We start from the raw sequence: 19,358 nt of genomic DNA on the forward strand, positions 1-19,358 counted from the left end.
GAGAAGAGAGTCCATTTTTCTCCTTTTGACACTGCTCTGAGGTGACCTAGAAACTCAAGTGTCTGAATTGATGCCCCATTACTGAACTCCAGTGCTCCTGGCTATGGTATTAGTTTATTTAGGATAATTCAGAAAAAAAAGTTTCTCATATATTTAGTGTAAATGTAGTGTTTCCAAAAAGTCAGTTAAGGTTATGAAGAACTTTAATAGCCATTAGATACCAACAATTTGGGCCTTTTTACTCTGGGCTGAAGTAATGTTAATGATACATACCCTTGTCATGTTTACCTTGCCAGAAAGTTTTTCTACTGTAAGGTTATGAGGTTTTTGTATAATCGCATTAATTATTATTTTTCCTCTTAGGTACTTTTGGGCGTATTTTCCATGGGATTTTAGTAGATGAAAAAGATCCAAATAAAGAAAAACCAACGTTTGTAAAAACAGTTAAAGGTAGGGTTTTTTATTGTACTATTTCCATACTATTTCTGGTATGGCTCATGCCAGCAAAATTCTGTTTCTCAGTGTGTGCTGGACCTTTTAAATTAGGCCATGTTAATTTAGCTCATATGAGGCTAACTTTTGAGGAGATTTGGGTTGTTAGGTATAGAAAATAGAAGACTTACAAATTAAGATATTAAACATTTATTAGATATTATTCTGATTTCTAGTTATATTGTATCCACTTGAATTCATTGTTATTATATCTAATTTTGTTTTTTCCTTAGGTTAAAACTGTTTGCTTTCATTTCCTTAGAAAACATTGTCATTAGTTTTTCCTCTTCCAATACTGAAGTCTATAAAGAAAATATTACTATTACCTTCAGACCCATAGCACCCTACATGGTAGACACTGTTTATCTTTTACCCCTTATCTGTCACTTTTCTCTTGGATGCTATGTAATGTGCCAGAAAATGTCTGTTCCTATATGTATATGTATTTCTTGGTATACTTTTGTAGGTATAACCACAGTTGGGATTGATGGACCAAAGAGTGTATACATTTAAAATTTTGAGAGATATTGTCAGATTGTGCTCTAAAATGTAGCACTAATTTATATTTTCACGAACAGAATACCTATTTTCACATATTCTTATTTAGGGTTATTTTTTGAAATATGATGCCTAATTTTTTGTTTGTTTATATAAATTATTCAACTAGAGATTTCCTATCAGAACACTATAATATTATTTGTGTATGTCTTATTCCCTAATTCTGGTAAGTTAACAACACTTTTTAAGTGTTAGAATTTTAACTATTTAAATCTGATGTTTGTAAAAGCTTAAATAATACTTACTTAATTTTTTAATTTTTAATTTTCTGTGGTGCTGGGGATTCAACACAGGGCCTCATGCATGCTAGGCAAGTGCTCTCTACCACTGAACTACATCCTCAGATAACTCTTACTTGCTCATTTTGAGAGTAAGAAAAATTTGGTAACATATGAGGTGCTCAGTGTCTCTCAGTATCTGATACAGGTTGAAATGACAGGATACTAGTTTCTAAAAAACAGATTTATCACTTTATGGAGGTTGAGGGGAAAATTAAATTATTCAGTTTTATGAGTAGGAGGTGACAAAATTTTATGAGGTTTACAAAGTTAATTTATAATAACTTTCTAAATTAAAGGAATACTTGGAAAGAATGAAGGGTTTATGTTGATTGTTTCTAAAAAAATATTTTTGGTTTGAAGAAAAATCTTTGGAATTTAATTGCCTATAATCTAGCAAATTGCTTGTTTAAAGCTGTGATAAATAAGCACACTCATACACATACACACCTTTTATCTTTTTTAAACAAATGGTTTAACTTACTATAACATTTAGTATTTGTTTTTGTTAACCCACTCATTCCCAGTCCCCAAAACACAATTAAAGGTTTATATTTAAGTTAAATCCTGATAGGCTTTCTAACTAGATTTGAAGGATAGTTCTTACCTTTTTGTAAAGGTAAAATTTGAACCATAGTATAATAAAACAATTATTTTTGGTTTTCCTGTTTTTTTTAAGGGAACATTTCTTTTTAATTCTAACATTTCTTCTAGGGTTGTTAAATATTCTGTGGACCATTCAGAACTGAGCTATTATTTATTTGTTCTGAATGAATCCTGAATTAACAAAAGGGGTTTCTTTCTTTTTTCTTTTTTTTTTTTAATTTGTTTTAATTAGTTACACATGACAGTACAATTATCTTGACAAAAAGGGGTTTCTATACAGAATTGGGTTGATTTAAGGTTGGAAGCGGGAGAAAAGGAAATGAAAACAATAAAGAAGCACAATGTGGATATTAGGACTCTTTTACAAGATGAGATTTCTCTTTTCCGTGTGTGTGTGTGTGTGTGTGTGTGTGTGTGAGAGAGAGAGAGAGAGAGAGAGAGAGAGAGAGTGTGTGTGTAAGTGTGCGTTGTAGTCACTTTGTTATTTTTCTGCCTCACCACACTGTGTTCTCTCAGATGGACAGAAATAAGAGAAAACACAGTGAGTCTTTAGTCAGCATATCGTCATAGTTTGCACAGGGGATGGAGAGGAAGTGTACTTGTCTCAAAATTGTTAAAGAGATAACTTCATTTGATTATCTCTGAGATTTATTCTTTTGGATGTTATTTTTATTTTTTAACTTAAGCTACGTGGAGCTAACGAAGTTCTTCACAAATCTGTATGCTTTGTTACATGCTGTACAATTAGACATTCTGTGTGAAATGGAAAAATGAAGTTTTTAAAGAGAATACCAATCTTTTCCTTTAGGCATAAGCAGGAAATTAGCTTTTTTAAAAATTCATAATTTTGTGCAGAGACCCACTGGACAGTCAAATGCAAATTTTCAGAGATTGAAATTGGAAGCTTGAATCTTACATAATAGGAATTGTGAAATTGAATTCCATGAAATAAATGAATAAGTTGGGGTCATTGGAATTAAGACAGTATTTTTTTAATAGTTGCTAAATTTTTATAATTTTTGAAATGTCATGTTTAATATCATTTATGCTTCCTTGTAATTTTTAAACTGTAGATTTAATAGTACCCTTTTTATATGTATATATCTTGAAGATAGACCATTTATTATTTAAAACAAAAAGACTGGAGAAGGAATTCATAAAAAATGACTTTTTTTTTTCAATTTAGAGTTTTAATTTTAATGCAGAAAAATAATTCCATCTGTGTGACAAAGTGGAATAATAGAAAAATAATAAAAACTGTAATGACATTAAGACAAAGCATAGAATTTTTTGATAATTGCTTATTCAATATATTTTGCGGGGCTGGGGATGTGGCTCAAGCGGTAGCACGCTCGCCTGGCATGCGTGCGGCCCGGGTTCGATCCTCAGCACCACATACAAACAAAGATATTGTGTCCGCCGAAAACTTAAAAATAAAATATTAAAAAATTCTCTCTTTCTCCCTCTCTCTCTCACACACTCTCTTTAAAAAAAAATATATATATATATATTTTGCAAAATTTCTTTTTTTATCATGTCTCTGTAAATAAGGTGTGTTGACACCAAATTCACATTTTCATACATGTATTTTGTATAATGATGACCGTCTCCTTCCACTATCCTTGCTATTCCCCTTTTCCCTCCCTTTCCCTCCCACCCCTAAAAAATGACTTCTTAATAAATGGATAAAATTATTTTTTTCCACTTTAAAACTTTCTTAATTATTCAATGCATGTATTCCTGGCTTAATTGAACATGCTTATCAAAGTTAAGGACTTAAAAAAATAGTATATAAAATGACATCTTGACATTAACCTTTTGTGTACTTGAATCTTGCCAGTTGAAGGTAAATAAATGCTTACCAAGTAGGCTTTTTTCCAATTATTACTTATTTTCAGTCATCAAAAGATCCCACCAGGCCCCAATAGTTCTGGCCATAATTTCATTAGAAATTATTTAGGTTATAGAAAGAGCATCATGGGCATTCCACCATTTTCAAAAGATCTTTTTAAGCAGTGTTTAGACAACTAGAGTTTATTCCAGCAGACACTAGTGGGAAGCTCCTTTTCCTAAAGAGTGGTTCAAGTTCTTGGCTTTTTGTGTCCCCATTCTACAATTCCTACTTAGGTCTTAACTCAGAGAAGTTATCTAGAAAGAGAATGTTAATAACAAGTAATGGGAGGGAATGAGGAAAGAAGTGAGATTCTGGTAGGTTTGGAAACAAATGAAATTTGAGTTATCTGTTTTGACAGTTCTACTGTCAAAGTAGGATAATCTAGTGCCTGAGCTCAATGGACTGGGTTTTATGATACGTTCAACATTTTACTGGGTGGGGCTAGAATGTATGGATCTTGACTTGTATTGATCAGAAACTTTAAATATTTTTATTGTTCACATAAAACTTAGTTATTGGTTTCTTTGGAAGCGTTTTATTTATTTATTTAAGTTGTTGATGGACATTTATTTTATTCATTTATTTATATGCAGTGCTGATAATTGAACCCAGTGCCTCACACATGTGAGCAAGTGCTCTACCACTGAGCCACAACCCCAGCCCTCTTTAGAAGTGTATTTAAGGATATATTGTAGTCATTTGGTTTTGATATTTTAAAACTTTTTTTAAAAGTTCAAATTCATTTTCAGTTTTATAGTGGAAATACACTATAAATTTAAAGAAAATATTTTTTTCAAGTGGTAGCAAAAGTCCTCTGTACTATTAAGATAGTGGTACTATAAGACAAAGAATCCTCATGGATTTGTGCAAATATTCATTTGATCGCTTCAAAATTCTTCTGAAGGAAAGCTTTACTTTAACCAGTACTGAATATGATTGGTGAATTGCATTGTCATGTCTTTTGTTTCAAAGACATGGATTTTAAAGTCAGTTTTAGTTCTGTCTTGCTACTTTGGATCAAAAACCATGAGTTTAGAAGCTAAAAATAAAATGAAATAATCTTATCTTAATTTGATCATTATTTTACTCTTTCACTAATTTAATATTAGCTTTGTTTGTTTTTAACCAGAAAGAGGTAAGAAGAAGAAAATAACAAAATACACTATAGTCTCTAATCAGAACTCTTGGTGGTTATTTTACTGTAGTTGTAGGTTTGTAAGTTTATACACAGAGTGCAAACAGAACAGAAAGATATAAAATGTAAGATCTCCCATCTTTAAAAGTTACCACCATAAATAGTTCTCTCTTCCAGTAGGATAGAAATGCTCCCCAATATATCTAACTTTTCAAGTAATTCTGTTTTTAAAATGTAACTGATCACACAAATAGATTTATCCCTTGCTTTTAAAATTGAATCTATTATATCTTAAAGATATCCCTGTGTTACTACATATAAATATCTCATTTTTAAAAAGGAGGCACAGAGTATTCTGGTGTACCCATGTAGCTAGTTTTCTGTTGATGGATACTTCAGTTGTTATGAGTTTTCCAGTAGGATGGATGATATAATGTGTGTGTTCATTTTGAAATTGTGTTACATGTTGCTTCTCCCACCTACCCAAGGTGCTATTGTTGAACCTGTTTTCACACAGTCTTGCCCAAACTGGCAGACTGAATTTTTGGTCTCTTTAGATCAGACGGGGAAAATCACATCTCCTAGTTTAATTTGCATTTCTTTACTTTGGAGTAAGCCTGAGAGTCATTTTGTAATTTTGTTGGTCATTTGTTTGTTTGTTTTTTTCTTTTCTCGGTAAACTATATATTTAATCCACAGCCTTATTTCAAAATTTTTTATACTGTATGAGCTATTTAAAGAAGGAGAAAAAAAAGAAATTAGCCCTTTATATGCTGTATGTGTTGTAGTACTTTTCCAGTTAGTTAAATAGCTTTTTTTTTTTTTACTTTATTTATAACTTTCCTGAATCTCTCATTTTTTTTGTAAAAATTTCTCTGAAAGTTGACCTACTTAGTGAGACTGTACTGCAATAGAATTTTAGATCTATTTAGTTATACCCGTAACTTAAAATGAAAATTCACCTTGCAGTCCAAGGTAGTTATTTACTAACAGCAAAAAAGTATTAGTATAATATATATAGTATTAATTATAATTCAAGTCATTTTTTTTCCTTTCTATAGATCAGGCTTCTGAAATTCAGGTGACAATGATGCTCACTGAAAGTTGCAAGCTGCGAGGTCTTCATCACAGGTGAGAGCAGAAGCCAACAACATTTCAGTGTTCAGTGTGTAGCCCCAGAGCTATGTTTTTATTTGAAGAACAGTTTATTGAATTTTGAATTGAAAACTTTGGGAATAGTTTTTTTTTTTTTAAATATATATAAAAGTAAAATACATGCATCAAAGACATTTTACAAACAAAAAGTATGAAGAAGAAAATAGTATGTAAGCCCCTATGAGTAATAATAGTTGAACTTTTCAGAAATTGTGTGTGTGTGTGTGTGTGCATATTTCACTTAAAAAATAAGACAATGGTATAATAGTTTAGAAAGTGTTTTGTTAGGAAATGTTTTAATATACAGAACACTAATGATAAGAATAATAAATACTAATAAACCTACTTTCTAGGTCCAGTGAAATGATAGTTAATATTTCACCATATTTACTTTTTGTGATTGTACATATGTGCTGTATTTCTGTCTAATCTCTAGATATTTCTGTCAATCTATCTATATGTTTCTCTGTGGAAATATTTTATAGTAAGTTAGCCATAAACACTTTTAGTATGTTTCCAGTATAAAGAAAAAGGATGTTTTCCTGTATAATCACAACATCATTTTTTCTTTAATGAAGTTAACATGCTTCTTAATTTGATAAAGCAGTGTTTCCAGCTTTTTATGTCAGTAAGTATAGATCCGTGACCTCATTTAAAAAGGCAAAAAAGCTGGGTACGATGGCATATGCCTGTAATCCCAGTGGCTCAGGAGGCGGAGGCTGGAGGATAGAAAGTTCAAAGCCAGCCTCAGCAACTTAGCAAGACCCTAAACAACTTAGTGAGGGCCTGCCTGAAAATAAAAAAGGGCTGGGGATGTGGCTGTGTGGTTGAGTGCTTCTGGGTTCATTCCCCAGTACTAAATAAATAAATAGGCTATATAGTGGTTCCTTGAATGATAATATCATTTTTTATTTAACTAATCCCTTATGTATGATCATTAGGTCATAATATGATTTTTTAAAAGCACTTATGGTTTTATGTGAAGAGCTCTTTTAAAAGCTTCACATTGGTCCTGTTCACAGAGCTATAATGAAAACTTCTACATTCTGAGGAGAACCTTAAATATAGTATCTTAGTGTGTGGCAGTATCAGTATCAAGGGAAGGTTTTTTTCTTCTGAAGCATTGTCAGTTTAATTTATTTGCTGTCTGAAAATTTGTCCTCATGTTTAAAAAATAAAACTGAGACCATCCCTATTGGAAGATGTTTATGGACTTCTCAAAAAAGACATACAAAGTGATGTGTGCAAGAGGCATCATGCATTTTAATTTTTGCGAACCTTGGGCAGTTACTTGAATTCTGTTAAAAAGTAAGATAAATGGTAATGAAAGTGAGTCCAGATTTTTGGCATTGTGGTGGAAAACAAAACAAGCCACCACTAAGTTGACAACTATTTTTCTGTGATTGAATATAAAATAACTATTAGCTTCTGGTCAACCAGAGGTAAATCTCAGTAGCAGAAGAGAAAGAAACAAAGTTGTTTAGGGAGGAAAAAAGCATTTTCCTAGTTTTGAAATTCCAAGATAGAAGTCTCATTAGGTTTATCATATACCATAGACATTGCCTTTTTAGTTTCTTTTTTTTTTTTTTTTGCCTTTTTAGTTTCATTAAAACTTTTAAAAAATAATTTTTTTAGGGAAAAAAAATTAAACTCACAATATTGAGGGACAGTGAAGCTGTTCCTTTGAAGGGCTAAAGTCACATAGCTCAAGAATGTTGCCGTCCATTGGCCTGTTTCAGTCCAAGTACAGAACTCATCGTTTGTAGGAATGAATGGACAAATCATCCCTTAGGCCACATTTTTCTAAAAAACACATTTTGTTTCCTTTAGGCTTTTGACAAGAACTGGGAAATGATCGGTTGGAAAGTTCCTTTTTGGCAATGTTGGATGTGTGTGATGTTCTGTTATTCTGACTTTAGGGGAAGCGCCAAAAGTATTTCAATGTGTCATACTAACTTAATACTTCTCTGCCTAGCCAGTATTCTTAAACTGATGAAAGCAAGATCTGTATGACAGTGTGTGGCATGGATAAATGTAAACAAAGCTGGTATTTTCCCAAGAAGCAGTATTATATCCACTGTAGCCCTAAACGTGCCTTGGCTGGAAATGTTCAGAGCAGGCATTTGCAGCCTTTCTCTCTCGCACCTTAATTCTGTGAGACTTTGCAGCATCCTACCAGGATGGATTAGCAGTCCCAGGATGCCCTTAGGTCATGGCATGGATTGATATTCTGAATTGGGGTTGGTACTGGACAATTCAATGAGTGAGGAAAGGCTTGGTCAGGTTAATTGTTCATCTTGGCTGTAAAGTGATAGCAGAACTCCTCGATAAAATGAACAAAGCACATTGTTAATATGTAGGAAACATTATTCTTTACATTCACTGTAGCAATTAATCTCTCCTTTTTTTTTTTGGTACTGGATTGAACCCAGAAGTGTTTAACCACTGAGCCACATCCCCAGCCTTTTTATTTATTTTTTATTTTGAGATAGGATCTCACTAAGTTGTTTAGGGCCTTGCTGATTGCTCAAGCAGGCTTTGAACTGGCAATCCTCCTGTCTCAGCCTCCCAGACTGCTGGGATTACAGGCATGCACCACCGTAACTGGCAGTTAATCTCATTTTAAAGGGGAGCCTACTACACTTTTCTTTTTAACTCATGATGTTTATAGACTATTCATATTATAGGTTTTACCAACAAACTCAGTACATTCAGCAAGAAAGGTCACCTGGTTTCAGATTTTACTTTTTTAACTGGTTATGATATGTAATTCCGAATGTTTGGACATTCTGTGATTAGAGTTGTACAAATACTAAAATATTTCTCACTTATTTTTCTACTGGAATTTGTGAGAAGAATTTTTATCATAAGTTAAAATACCTGATAACAAGCTTTTAACAACTTCAGAGAGTGCCTTGTTTAAATGTACTCTTGAGCTCTTTCCCCTTGTGACTTGATTCCCCTGTGTTGGCCTGAGTACCTGATGGCAAGCACTTGTGAGGCATGAGTACCTCACAGCTCTCACTTTGCAGGTGCATTCAGCAAGCCTGAGAGCTGAAGGCAGTTCTTGTGTAAGCCCCCATGGACTCTATATACCATTCCTCCACCTTCCCTGGATACCTCCCCTGCTCTTATCCACTCTTAGAGATTTTGGGCTTTCCCGTTTATCCTCTTTTTCTTTGTAAAATGGGCAGAATAAAGAGCAGCCATTTATACTTTGAAAGCTATTATCTTTCCCATGTTGATAGAAAAAGATTTGACTTCTTCCAGCATAGATACAATGCTATTGATTCTGCTAAATATATTTCAGTTACAAAGAAAGGAACAAAGAGGTACTCTTGGGGTTAAAGAGATGGGGCAACTCATCATATTCATCCTAAATTATGTTGTACTCAGGTTAATCCTGAATGTAAACCTGTAGTCATTTCAGAGTTCATGGGAGCTAGTAGAAAGGAGGCTCTGTAGTCTTTCCTGTAGTCTTTTTTCCCTGGGAGGAAATGTTCAAGGGAAAGCATAAGTTTTAGAATCAGCTGAAGACCTGAATTTCTTTTCTTCATTTATGCGATCTTTCTTGTCCTACAGGTTACCTAACTCTTCTTCCCTGAAGTGGGTTTCTTTGCCAATTAAGTGGGCTAATGATTGCTGCCACTCTTCTGCTCTAATGCAAACAGAAGACTTTTTAGAGGTCACCTCTTACAGGTCCACCCATCTCTGAGCCCTCATTTTCCCAATTCCTCAGCGTCAGTGCTTTCCCTCTTAGTAACTCCTAAAAATCCAAGTGGAACCCACAGCTTTGTCACTTGGTCACTAGTGGTCATAACAGAATTTTATGACTGGTTTTAGAAGTGATGCATTCTAAATTGAGACAATTTTTTAGGAAATAAAAGCAAGGTAGAAATTGTCTATAGTTCCATAAGTGAAAGACAGCACCTTTTAACTTTTGGTGTATTCCTGCCCAGTTATTTTTTTCTCTATAGCTGTAATTATTCTTTAAACATGTGAATTTTGTTATCTTGTTTTCCTATAAGCTTTTACTCATATTCTCATTATATCTCTTTGTGATCATTTTATTGTTACATGTCATCCTATTGTTTTTTTCATTACTTTTGGGCATTCAAGTTGTTTTCAACTTTTTACTCCTACTATTTGTTCATGTAATTTTTTTATTCATGTATTTTTTTTATGTTTGATCTTATTATCAAACATCCTTAGAAACAGAATTTACTAAGTTAAGGAGTAGAAATGATTTTAAGGCTATTCTGTGTGTTTTTGTTTCAAATACTTACTAAACATCTGTTTTATATGGCACAGAATATAAAGCATTGAATATAAAAATTAAGATTTCCACAATAGTCAATGCCTTTTAGGAATTTTCAGCTAATTATGCAAAAAAGTTTCATAGCCTTGGAAAAAATTAGCAATTATTTCCAGATACCAGAGAAAGAAGTACCATTATGCAATAGGATAAAACTTATGTGTGTGTGTGTGTGTGTGTATATGCCATAGAAATTAAAATAAGAACAAGATTATCTGCTCCATGCTTGGCTTTATTTTGCACATCAAAGCAACTATTTATGGTTGTTGGGGTCCCTGTGTTTTAAGAGTGAAAACAATGGCAAAGAGAGAAGGAGAGAGTCCCTCCAGATACTAAATGAGAAACCTGGTTTTCAGAAATCTAAGTCCCATGTGATGCAGTAAGTTCTTGCATTTGTAGCAGCAATTTCAGACTCTTAAATATCTTTCAGTTATTATATTCTTGTCCACAGTATGAATTGGGCCTTGTTTTTTTGTTTTTTCTTTTTTTAAGTGTGATGATGGAATAAGTGTAATATGATCAAAATATACTTATGGACAAATCATTTTTTAGGTGTCTTTGAGTACCCTTAGGGTAATGATTTAATGTGGCTAGAGTATGTCTTCAAAGAATCCAGTATATTGGAAACAACTAGAGTTTATTTCTCTAACAAAAAGTGCATATATGGGGAATGTTTTAAGTCTGGTTGAAAAACATAGGGCTTTTGTAATTTTATATTTTTAATGATAATCATGTTTCTAGATATATTTGGGATTTTGCTTTATTTTAGATGACCTTTATTACTTTTTATTTAAAATAAGCCCCTAAAGTTTAGATTTCATGTGTTTTTCTCCCAATTTCTTATTATTTTATAGAAATCTTCTTCCTATTACTCATGTGTGTATAGAAGAAGGAGAAAAGCCCATGGTGATACTACCTTACATGAATTGGGGGAATCTTAAATTGTTTTTACGGCAGTGCAAATTAGTAGAGGCCAATAACCCACAGGTGAGAAATTTGCCCAAATACTTACTACTTACCAGTAGTTTCTGATAATATCTTTGAAGGTAGATGTTAATATTCTTACACATAAGTTGTTTAAAGGCCTGCAAAGGGAAATTCAAAACGATATTTAAAATGTGTTGATTTAGAGGATAATTCCTATCCTGAAGTGTATACTTGGCCATGCTTATGTTTTTCTTTGTATTTTTGTTGTGTGTTTATTCATAATTACCTTGAACTCTCTGTAGCACCATCTCAGTCATTTTCCCAATAACTCTTTGAAGGCCCTGTCCTGAATCTCCCTTCTAGGAAAGGAAACAGAATTAACAGCCATTTTGGTCCATATTGTACCAAAAGTTGGTGATGACTAGAGGTCTTGATTATGGGAGAAAATTAGGTATATTCTTAACACGATTGGCTGTAAGACATCAGTCATCTAAGAATTCCTTGTTTTTGCTTATGTACTTAGCTGTGAAGCATTTGGTCAGATTCTAAACATATTATAGTAGAAGTAGCAATAAAGCCTTTTAGTTTTGCTGTGTGCTGTGTTTTGTAGACTTATTAAGTTTGGTTTTAAGATATATAATAATTTAGTTAATTGCAATTGCTATGAGAAAATGGATTTTAAAACAGCATTTGAGTATTTGGCTTAGTTTGTAAATTGACGGGATTAAAGCAGTGATTCCCAACTAAGTGGTTAGAGACTGGTTCAGCAGCATCACCTAAGGAAGAACTTCATTCCTCAGCCCATAATTCTGGCATACTAGAGAAGCATATCAGAAGAGAGTTGTAGACTTGTATTAGTTTGAAAATGATCTCCAGGGGATAACATCCAAATTAAAACTGCTGTTTTAAAAGAAAGAACAAATTCTTAAATAAAAGCATTTGCAATATTATCTTGAGAATCAACATTCATTGAACAGATGTTTACTGAGCAGCTACTGTATGTACTGGATGTCAGGGAGATAAATCTAACAGATGAGAGGAGCCAGTTAAGTAAATGTTAAGTCATAAACAGAATAAGGACTGTGCTTGATGTAAGCACATTATAGGGAGCTATATGAACATACTTTTGGTCAGGAAATTTTTTTAAATTATTTTTTTATTTATATATGACAGCAGAATGCATTATAATTCTTATTACACATATAGAGCACAATTTTTCATATCTCTGTTGTATACAAAGTATATTCACACCAATTCAGTTTTTAAAACTCAATTGTATAGGTATAAAGAAGTATTTATGGGTAGAATAGGATTGTGGAATAAACTATGCACCTACCTTTTTAAGTTTTGTGCTATGTACAAACCTTGTCATTTTTCTGTTCCTACAGGCAATTTCTCAACAAGACCTGGTACACATGGCTATTCAGATTGCCTGTGGGATGAGCTACCTGGCCAGAAGGGAAGTCATTCATAAAGATCTGGCTGCTAGAAACTGCGTGTAGGTGCCATGAACTCATCACTGTCACTTGATGAATAGTCCTCTCTGGATTTGGGATTCTCCTGGGAGTCACAGTGGGACTTATGTTTTATTTAAGGATAACAGTATTCAATACTTTTTAATTCCCTGATTACATTTGATGTTTGTGTTTTCACTTTTCAGCATTGATGACACGCTCCAAGTTAAGATCACAGACAATGCCCTCTCCAGAGACTTGTTCCCAATGGACTATCATTGCTTGGGGGACAATGAAAACAGGCCTGTTCGATGGATGGCTCTTGAAAGTCTGGTTAACAATGAGTTCTCTAGTGCTAGTGATGTGGTAAGTGTTGGGTACTTCCAGTTACCAATAAAATGGAGAAGACCCATTCTGTTTTACAGTGTTTTTTTTAAAAAAAATTGAGCTTACTATATCATTGTCTCTTGTATCTCAAGATTTTTATTTTATGATGTAGGATTAGCCTTTTACTTCAGAGTTTTATATGCTTTAAGGATTTGTCTTTTTAAAAAAAAATTTCTATTTATTCTAATTTGTTATACATGACAACAGAATACATTTCAATTCATAGTACACTTATAGAGCACAATTTTTCATGTTGTACACAAAGTAGAGTCACACCATTCATACATGTACTTAAGATAATGATGTCCATCTCATTCCACCGTCTTTCATACTCCCATTCCCCATCCTTTTCCCTCCCTCCCTTTTTCCCTGTCTAAAGTTTCTCCATTCCTCCCATGCTCCCCACTCCCATCCCTATTTATGGATCAGCATCCACATATCAGAGAAAACATTTGGCATTTGGTTTTTTGGGATTGGCTTATTTCACTTAGCATAATATTCTCCAACTCCATCCTTTTACCTGCAAATGCCATAATTTTATTCTCTTTTAATGTTGAGTAATATTCCATTGTGTATATATTCCACAGTTTCTTTATCAGTTCATCTGCTGAAGGGCATCTAGGTTGGTTCCACAATTTAGCTATTGTGAATTGTGCTCCTGTAAACATTGATGTGGCAGTGTCACTGTGGTATGCTGTTTTTAAGTCCTTTGGGTATAAACCGGGGAGTGGAATAGCTGGGTCAAATGGTGGTTCCGTTTGAAGTTTTCCAAGGAATCTCCATATTGCTTTTCATATTGGTTGCACCAATTTACTGTGCCACCAGCAATATATGAGTGCGCCAACACTTATTGTTATTTGTATTCTTAATAGCTTCCATTCTGACTAGAGTGAGATGAAATCTTAGAGTAGTTTTGATTTGTGTTTCTCTAAATGCCATAGATGTTGAAAATTTTTTCATGTATTTGTTGATTGATTGTGTATCATTTTCTAAGAAGTATCTGTTCAGTTTCTTGGCCCATTTATTGATTGGGTTATTTGGTTTTTTGGTGGTGTTTTTGAGTTCTTTGTGTATCCTAGATTAGTGCTCTATCTGATGTGCGTGTGGTAAAAATTTGCTCCTATTCTGTAGGCTTCTCTATTCACCTCACTGATTGTTTCTTTTGCTAAGAAGCTTTTCAGTTTGAATCCATCCCATTTATTGATTATTGATTTTATTTCTTGCACTATAGGAGTCCTATTAAGGAAGTTGCAGACTAATCTGACATGATGAACATTAGGGCCTGCTTTTTCTTCTGTCAGGCGCAGGGTCTGTGGTTTAATTCCTAGGTCCTTGATACACTTTGAGTTGAGTTTTATGCAGGTGAGAGATAGGGGTTTAATTTCATTTTGTTGCATATGGATTTCCAGTTTTCCCAGCACCATTTGTTGAAGAAGCTATCTTTTCTTCTATGTTTGTTTTTGGTGCCTTTGTCTAGTATGAGATAACTGGGTTTGTCTCTGTGTCCTCTATTCTATACCATTGGTCTACAAGTCTGTTTTGGTGCCAATACCATGCCGTTTTTGTTACTGTTGCTCTGTAGTATAGTTTAAGGTCTGGTATAGTGATGCCACTTGCTTCACTCTTCTTACTAAAGATTGCCAGATGAATTTCACGATTGCTTTTTCTATGAGGAATGTCATTGGGATTTTGATTGGAATTGCATTAAATCTGTATAGTGCTTTTGGTAGTTTTCATTGTAGAGGTCTTTCACCTCTTTTGTTAATTCCCAAGTTTTTTTTTCTTTTTAGGCTATTATAAATGGGGTAGTTTTCCTAGTTTCTCTTCGGAGGATTTTGACTGATGTACAGAAAGGTCTTTAATTTATGGGTGTTGATTTTATATTCTGCTACTTTGCTGAATTCATTTATTAGTTGTATAGTTCTAGAAGTTTTCTTTCTTTTTTTTTTAAGTTCTTTTTAAAAATTTTTTTAATTTTTATTTTTTGGCAGTGCTGGGGATTGAACCCCAGGCCTTGTATGCAAGGCAAACACTCTACCAACTGAGCTAATATCCACAGCCCCAGTTCTAGAAGTTTTCTGGTGGAATTTTTTGCATCTTCTAGGTATAGAATCATGTCAACAAATAGTGATAGTATCAGTTCTTCTTTTCCTATCCATACTCCTTTAATTTCTTTTGTCTGTCTAATTTCTCTGGCCAGTGTTTCAAGAACCATGTTAAGTAGAAATGGTGAAAGAGGGCCCCCCTGTCTTGTTCCAGTGTTTAGGAGGAATGCCTTCAATTTTTCTCCATTTAGAATGATGTTGGCCTTGAGCTTAGCATAGATAGATTTTACAATGTTGAGATATGTTCCTGTTATCCCTAGTTTTTCTAGTGTTTTGAACATGAAGGGGTGCTGCATTTTGTTGAATAAGGATTTATCTTTTAATGTATATTACTGAACACTGATTAATTAGTTACATAAATCAGTTTACACTTTTTTCTTCAGTGTATTAATTTTCCTGGCCTCTGTGACAAATTATCACAACCTTCGTGGCTTAAACAACAGAGATTTATTCTCCCACTGTTCAGTTCTGGAGGCTGAACAGATGTAGACAGGGACTGCCCCCAGAGACTCTGTACTTGTGTTCATTTGCTGTGCATGAATTATTTACTTAGTTTTTTCTGAACATTATTTTCTGTTCATTAAGGTCTTTCATTGTTAATATCTTTAAAATACTGTTTTTACTTAATTTAAAACCAAGTATAGTCTAAAAAACCTTACCTGACACTTAAAGTGGGTAGAATAAATACCTGCTTCGAGAAGCAGCTGCAGAGGTTAACATAAGATTGAAACCTGCTTCGTGTTGCCCACAGCCTCACCTAGCCAGCGGAGCACGAGGCATGTCAGGGAGTAGGAAGTAGTGTGGTGAGTAAATCTATCCCAGTTCTTAGATACTGAACCTTATTCAGCCTGTACAGTAGTGGGAAACTAATCCCCGTATGTTTTTCCAGAGCTTTGGTAATAAAATAAAATTCTTGCTTAACATCTAAAAGTTAAAATTCCGGGCTGGGGATGTAGCTCAAGCGGTAGCGCGCTCACCTGGCATGCATGCGGCCCGGGTTCGATCCTCAGCACCAGGTACAAAACAAAGATGTTGTGTCCGCCGAAAACTAAAAAATAAATATTAAAATTCTCTCTCTTAAAAAAAAAAAAGTTGAAATTCCAAGTAAATCAATATAGATGTCTAAAGAGAACCTGGGCTTTTTTGGAGGCTGGGGGTGGGGCCAATATACAGCTGCTATATTTAATGACAGTAAGAACCAATTGTACTTTTTGATAAGGTACTTGTTTTTTGAGTTGCCAAGTCTTTCTTTAGAAATTCTGGAGTCTAGCTGAAATTGTTCACTAGTTACTATATTAAGCAAAGCTGTTTTCAATGTGAAAAATGGGCTTAAATTTGGTTTTAGAACCATTTTAAGACATCAGTTGAATTAGAGCTGTGTGGTTTTCAAATCTATTTTAGTAGAAAAGCCTGCAGCTAAACATTTTTTGAATGCAAAAAAAGTAAAGGAAACTTTTCTCAATGTTTACTTTAAAAATATCATTCCATACTTTATTTAAAATACAAATTTGCTCATCTCTTTAGAATGTTATTGTTTTTTCCAGTGGTTGATTTAAAAATGGTATGATTTTGTTACTCATTGAGTTATTATATAGTTGCCTTAGTTTAAATGAGATGGCAGTTGTAGTGAACCCAAAACTATTTGTTGGACAGGAAAAGAAGATATTTCTTAGATGACAAATTATAAGTGTTTCATATAATTTAAAAATGTAACTTCAGGAGATTGGGATTTTTTTTTTTTAATTCTCTTAGAAAAAGGAATATTGGCAGCTAATATCTCAGAGGGGAATGGTAAGATGGCTAGGAGCACTGTTGGTTGCACAGTAGAGAATCCCAAAATATGTATTAATGTATTTGTTTTTTCCTGTGTACGTACTTCATTGTATAATTAAGCAGCAATAGGATTTTTATGTGGTGCTAAGGATTGAACCCAGTGCCTCACACGTGCTAGGTGAGCCCTCTACCACTGATTCACAACCACAACCCCAATAATAGGATTCTTAAATAACATATATGATCAAATATTTTCCAGGAACTTCCAAGTAAAAATTAAACTACATGATACCCTTTCAACAAATAAGACTAGAATTAATTATATCTGTCTAAGCAGAGGGGATAACATCTCTTAAGCTGGATATACTGTTCAGTTTTAGCTGGTATGTCCATATTGAGGATATGATTTAGTTAAGCTGAACCTTTCAAAATCATACTTAGAATTAGTTATTTTTATTGTAATATTTTAAAAATTTTATAAGCGTTCAAACGGTTTAATGTCAGAATCTGCCTTTGTAATAATGCAGTTATCTGAAAGGTTTTGTTGCTGCTTCTTTATTTGACAACTTTATTTTTAAAAACTTTATTTTTAAACATCACCATGAATTTATTGGTGAGCAACTTGACAGAATTCTTTAAACTCATAATTGCTTTCAGTATATCTTGGCTGAACTTACATGAAACTGTGTGACCTAAATTTTTCTGAGCTGTATTTAGTTAGCACCTTATGGTAAGAATAACCCTTGATTTACATTTAATGTTGTTAACTCCTAAGGTTTTCAAATTTTCCCTTTTCAGATTTTTACAGATTCATTTCATGTACACAACCGATATCTCCTATAAATATTTTTTGCCTTGAATAATAGGGATTGAAAGGACTAGTTGGATCTTTCTGTTTCTATAACTATGATGTGATTGATTATTAGTATAAAAATTCCTCTCTTTCAGTTTTGGGGGATTATATATTTTTGAATTCTTAAAATAGGTATAAAGCACAAATATTGAAGATTGCATTTTAATATTTGGATTGAAAATGTTAACATTTAAATGAACATAATCATTATTATTCTCATTGCCACTTCCTTTATGAGTTGAGTTGGGGATTTAAAAGCTGCATTTGGTATCCTTTTTTTGAGATGACCAACTTTTGCAGTCATATGCAAAATAAACTCCCACCAGAGTTTTTGCACATGTAAAATACGTACTTTTAATGGTAAGTGTAGCATCCAACTAATGGTATTAGTGTCTTAGAGCATTTTCTAACTCCTTTAAAAGATCTGTAACATTTTAAAAATATTTTTTTAGTTGTCAATGGATCTTTTTATTTTATTTACTTATATGTGGTGCTGAGGATCCAACCCAGGGCTTCACACATGCCAGGCAAGTGCTCTACCACTGAGTCTCAACTCCAGCCCAAGATCTGTAACATTTTTGCATCTCTCTGTAGTTAAAAATTCTATGTGGTTTGTTCAGAAATTTGTTAATATTTTCTATCTTAAAAATAATACTTTGCAGCTGGGAGACTGAGGCAGGAGGATAGCGAGTACAAAGCCATCCTCAGCAAAGGCAAGGCGCTAAACAACTCAGTAAAACCCTGTCTCTAAATAAAATACAAAAAAAATAGGGCTAGGGATGTGGCTCAATGGTGGAGTGCCCCTGAAGTCAATCTAGTACCATATACACTGCCCCTACCCCTCAACCCCCAAAAACACCTTTGTGTCTCTGGGCTTTGTTTTCATATTTTTTACTGAAAGGATTGAATATTTCAATGTGTCAAGATTCTCGTGATGTTAACATCAGCTTTTAACTGTTGAGCTTAGGAAATACGCACTGCTAGATTTGACTAGTTGTGAATGTCTTTCTAATATTATGCCAAGATATGACGCCATCATAGGCATTCTTAAGAATGTCTGGATATTGTTTTTATTCTGTTTTCATCAGATGTAGGCACCACCATAGTTTTTTTAATGAGTTTCTTTTCCTTTATTAGAAAATAGATTTCTTGATTTATGTCTTCTTTGAATTATTCAGCTAATTATGGTAGTTAATATAATTTTGCCATTAACATACTACCTCCTATGAAGAGATTAAGTGCAATCAGGAATGCACAGTTAAAAGTTCTTTCTTGTAGGTTTTCTTGTTTTTGTAGTATTATATTGTGTTTTCAAAGCATTTTCATGGGAAAAACAAGTTAAGGAAATGGCTTTCATGCTAATCTTGACAGCATGCTTTATGGCAGTGAGGAGATCTTTTCTAATTAGGAGATTTGAATAGTTTTT

The 19,358-nt window shown here is 33.5% G+C and overlaps 1 protein-coding gene across 2 annotated transcripts in view; it reads left to right on the top strand.

Moving 5' to 3' along the window:
• Positions 1–19,358, top strand: part of Ryk (receptor like tyrosine kinase) — an 87,000-nt gene that overhangs the window by 58,900 nt on the left and 8,742 nt on the right. For both annotated transcript variants that reach the window (XM_027933740.2, XM_027933741.2), the window contains exons 9-13: positions 364–450; positions 6,025–6,094; positions 11,288–11,420; positions 12,749–12,858; positions 13,021–13,180. In XM_027933740.2, the coding sequence (XP_027789541.2) occupies positions 364–450; positions 6,025–6,094; positions 11,288–11,420; positions 12,749–12,858; positions 13,021–13,180 (560 nt within the window). The remainder of the gene's footprint in view (positions 1–363; positions 451–6,024; positions 6,095–11,287; positions 11,421–12,748; positions 12,859–13,020; positions 13,181–19,358) is intronic.

The sequence above is a fragment of the Marmota flaviventris genome, chromosome 8 (assembly GCF_047511675.1).
Source record: "Marmota flaviventris isolate mMarFla1 chromosome 8, mMarFla1.hap1, whole genome shotgun sequence".
Lineage (NCBI taxonomy): Eukaryota > Metazoa > Chordata > Mammalia > Rodentia > Sciuridae > Marmota > Marmota flaviventris.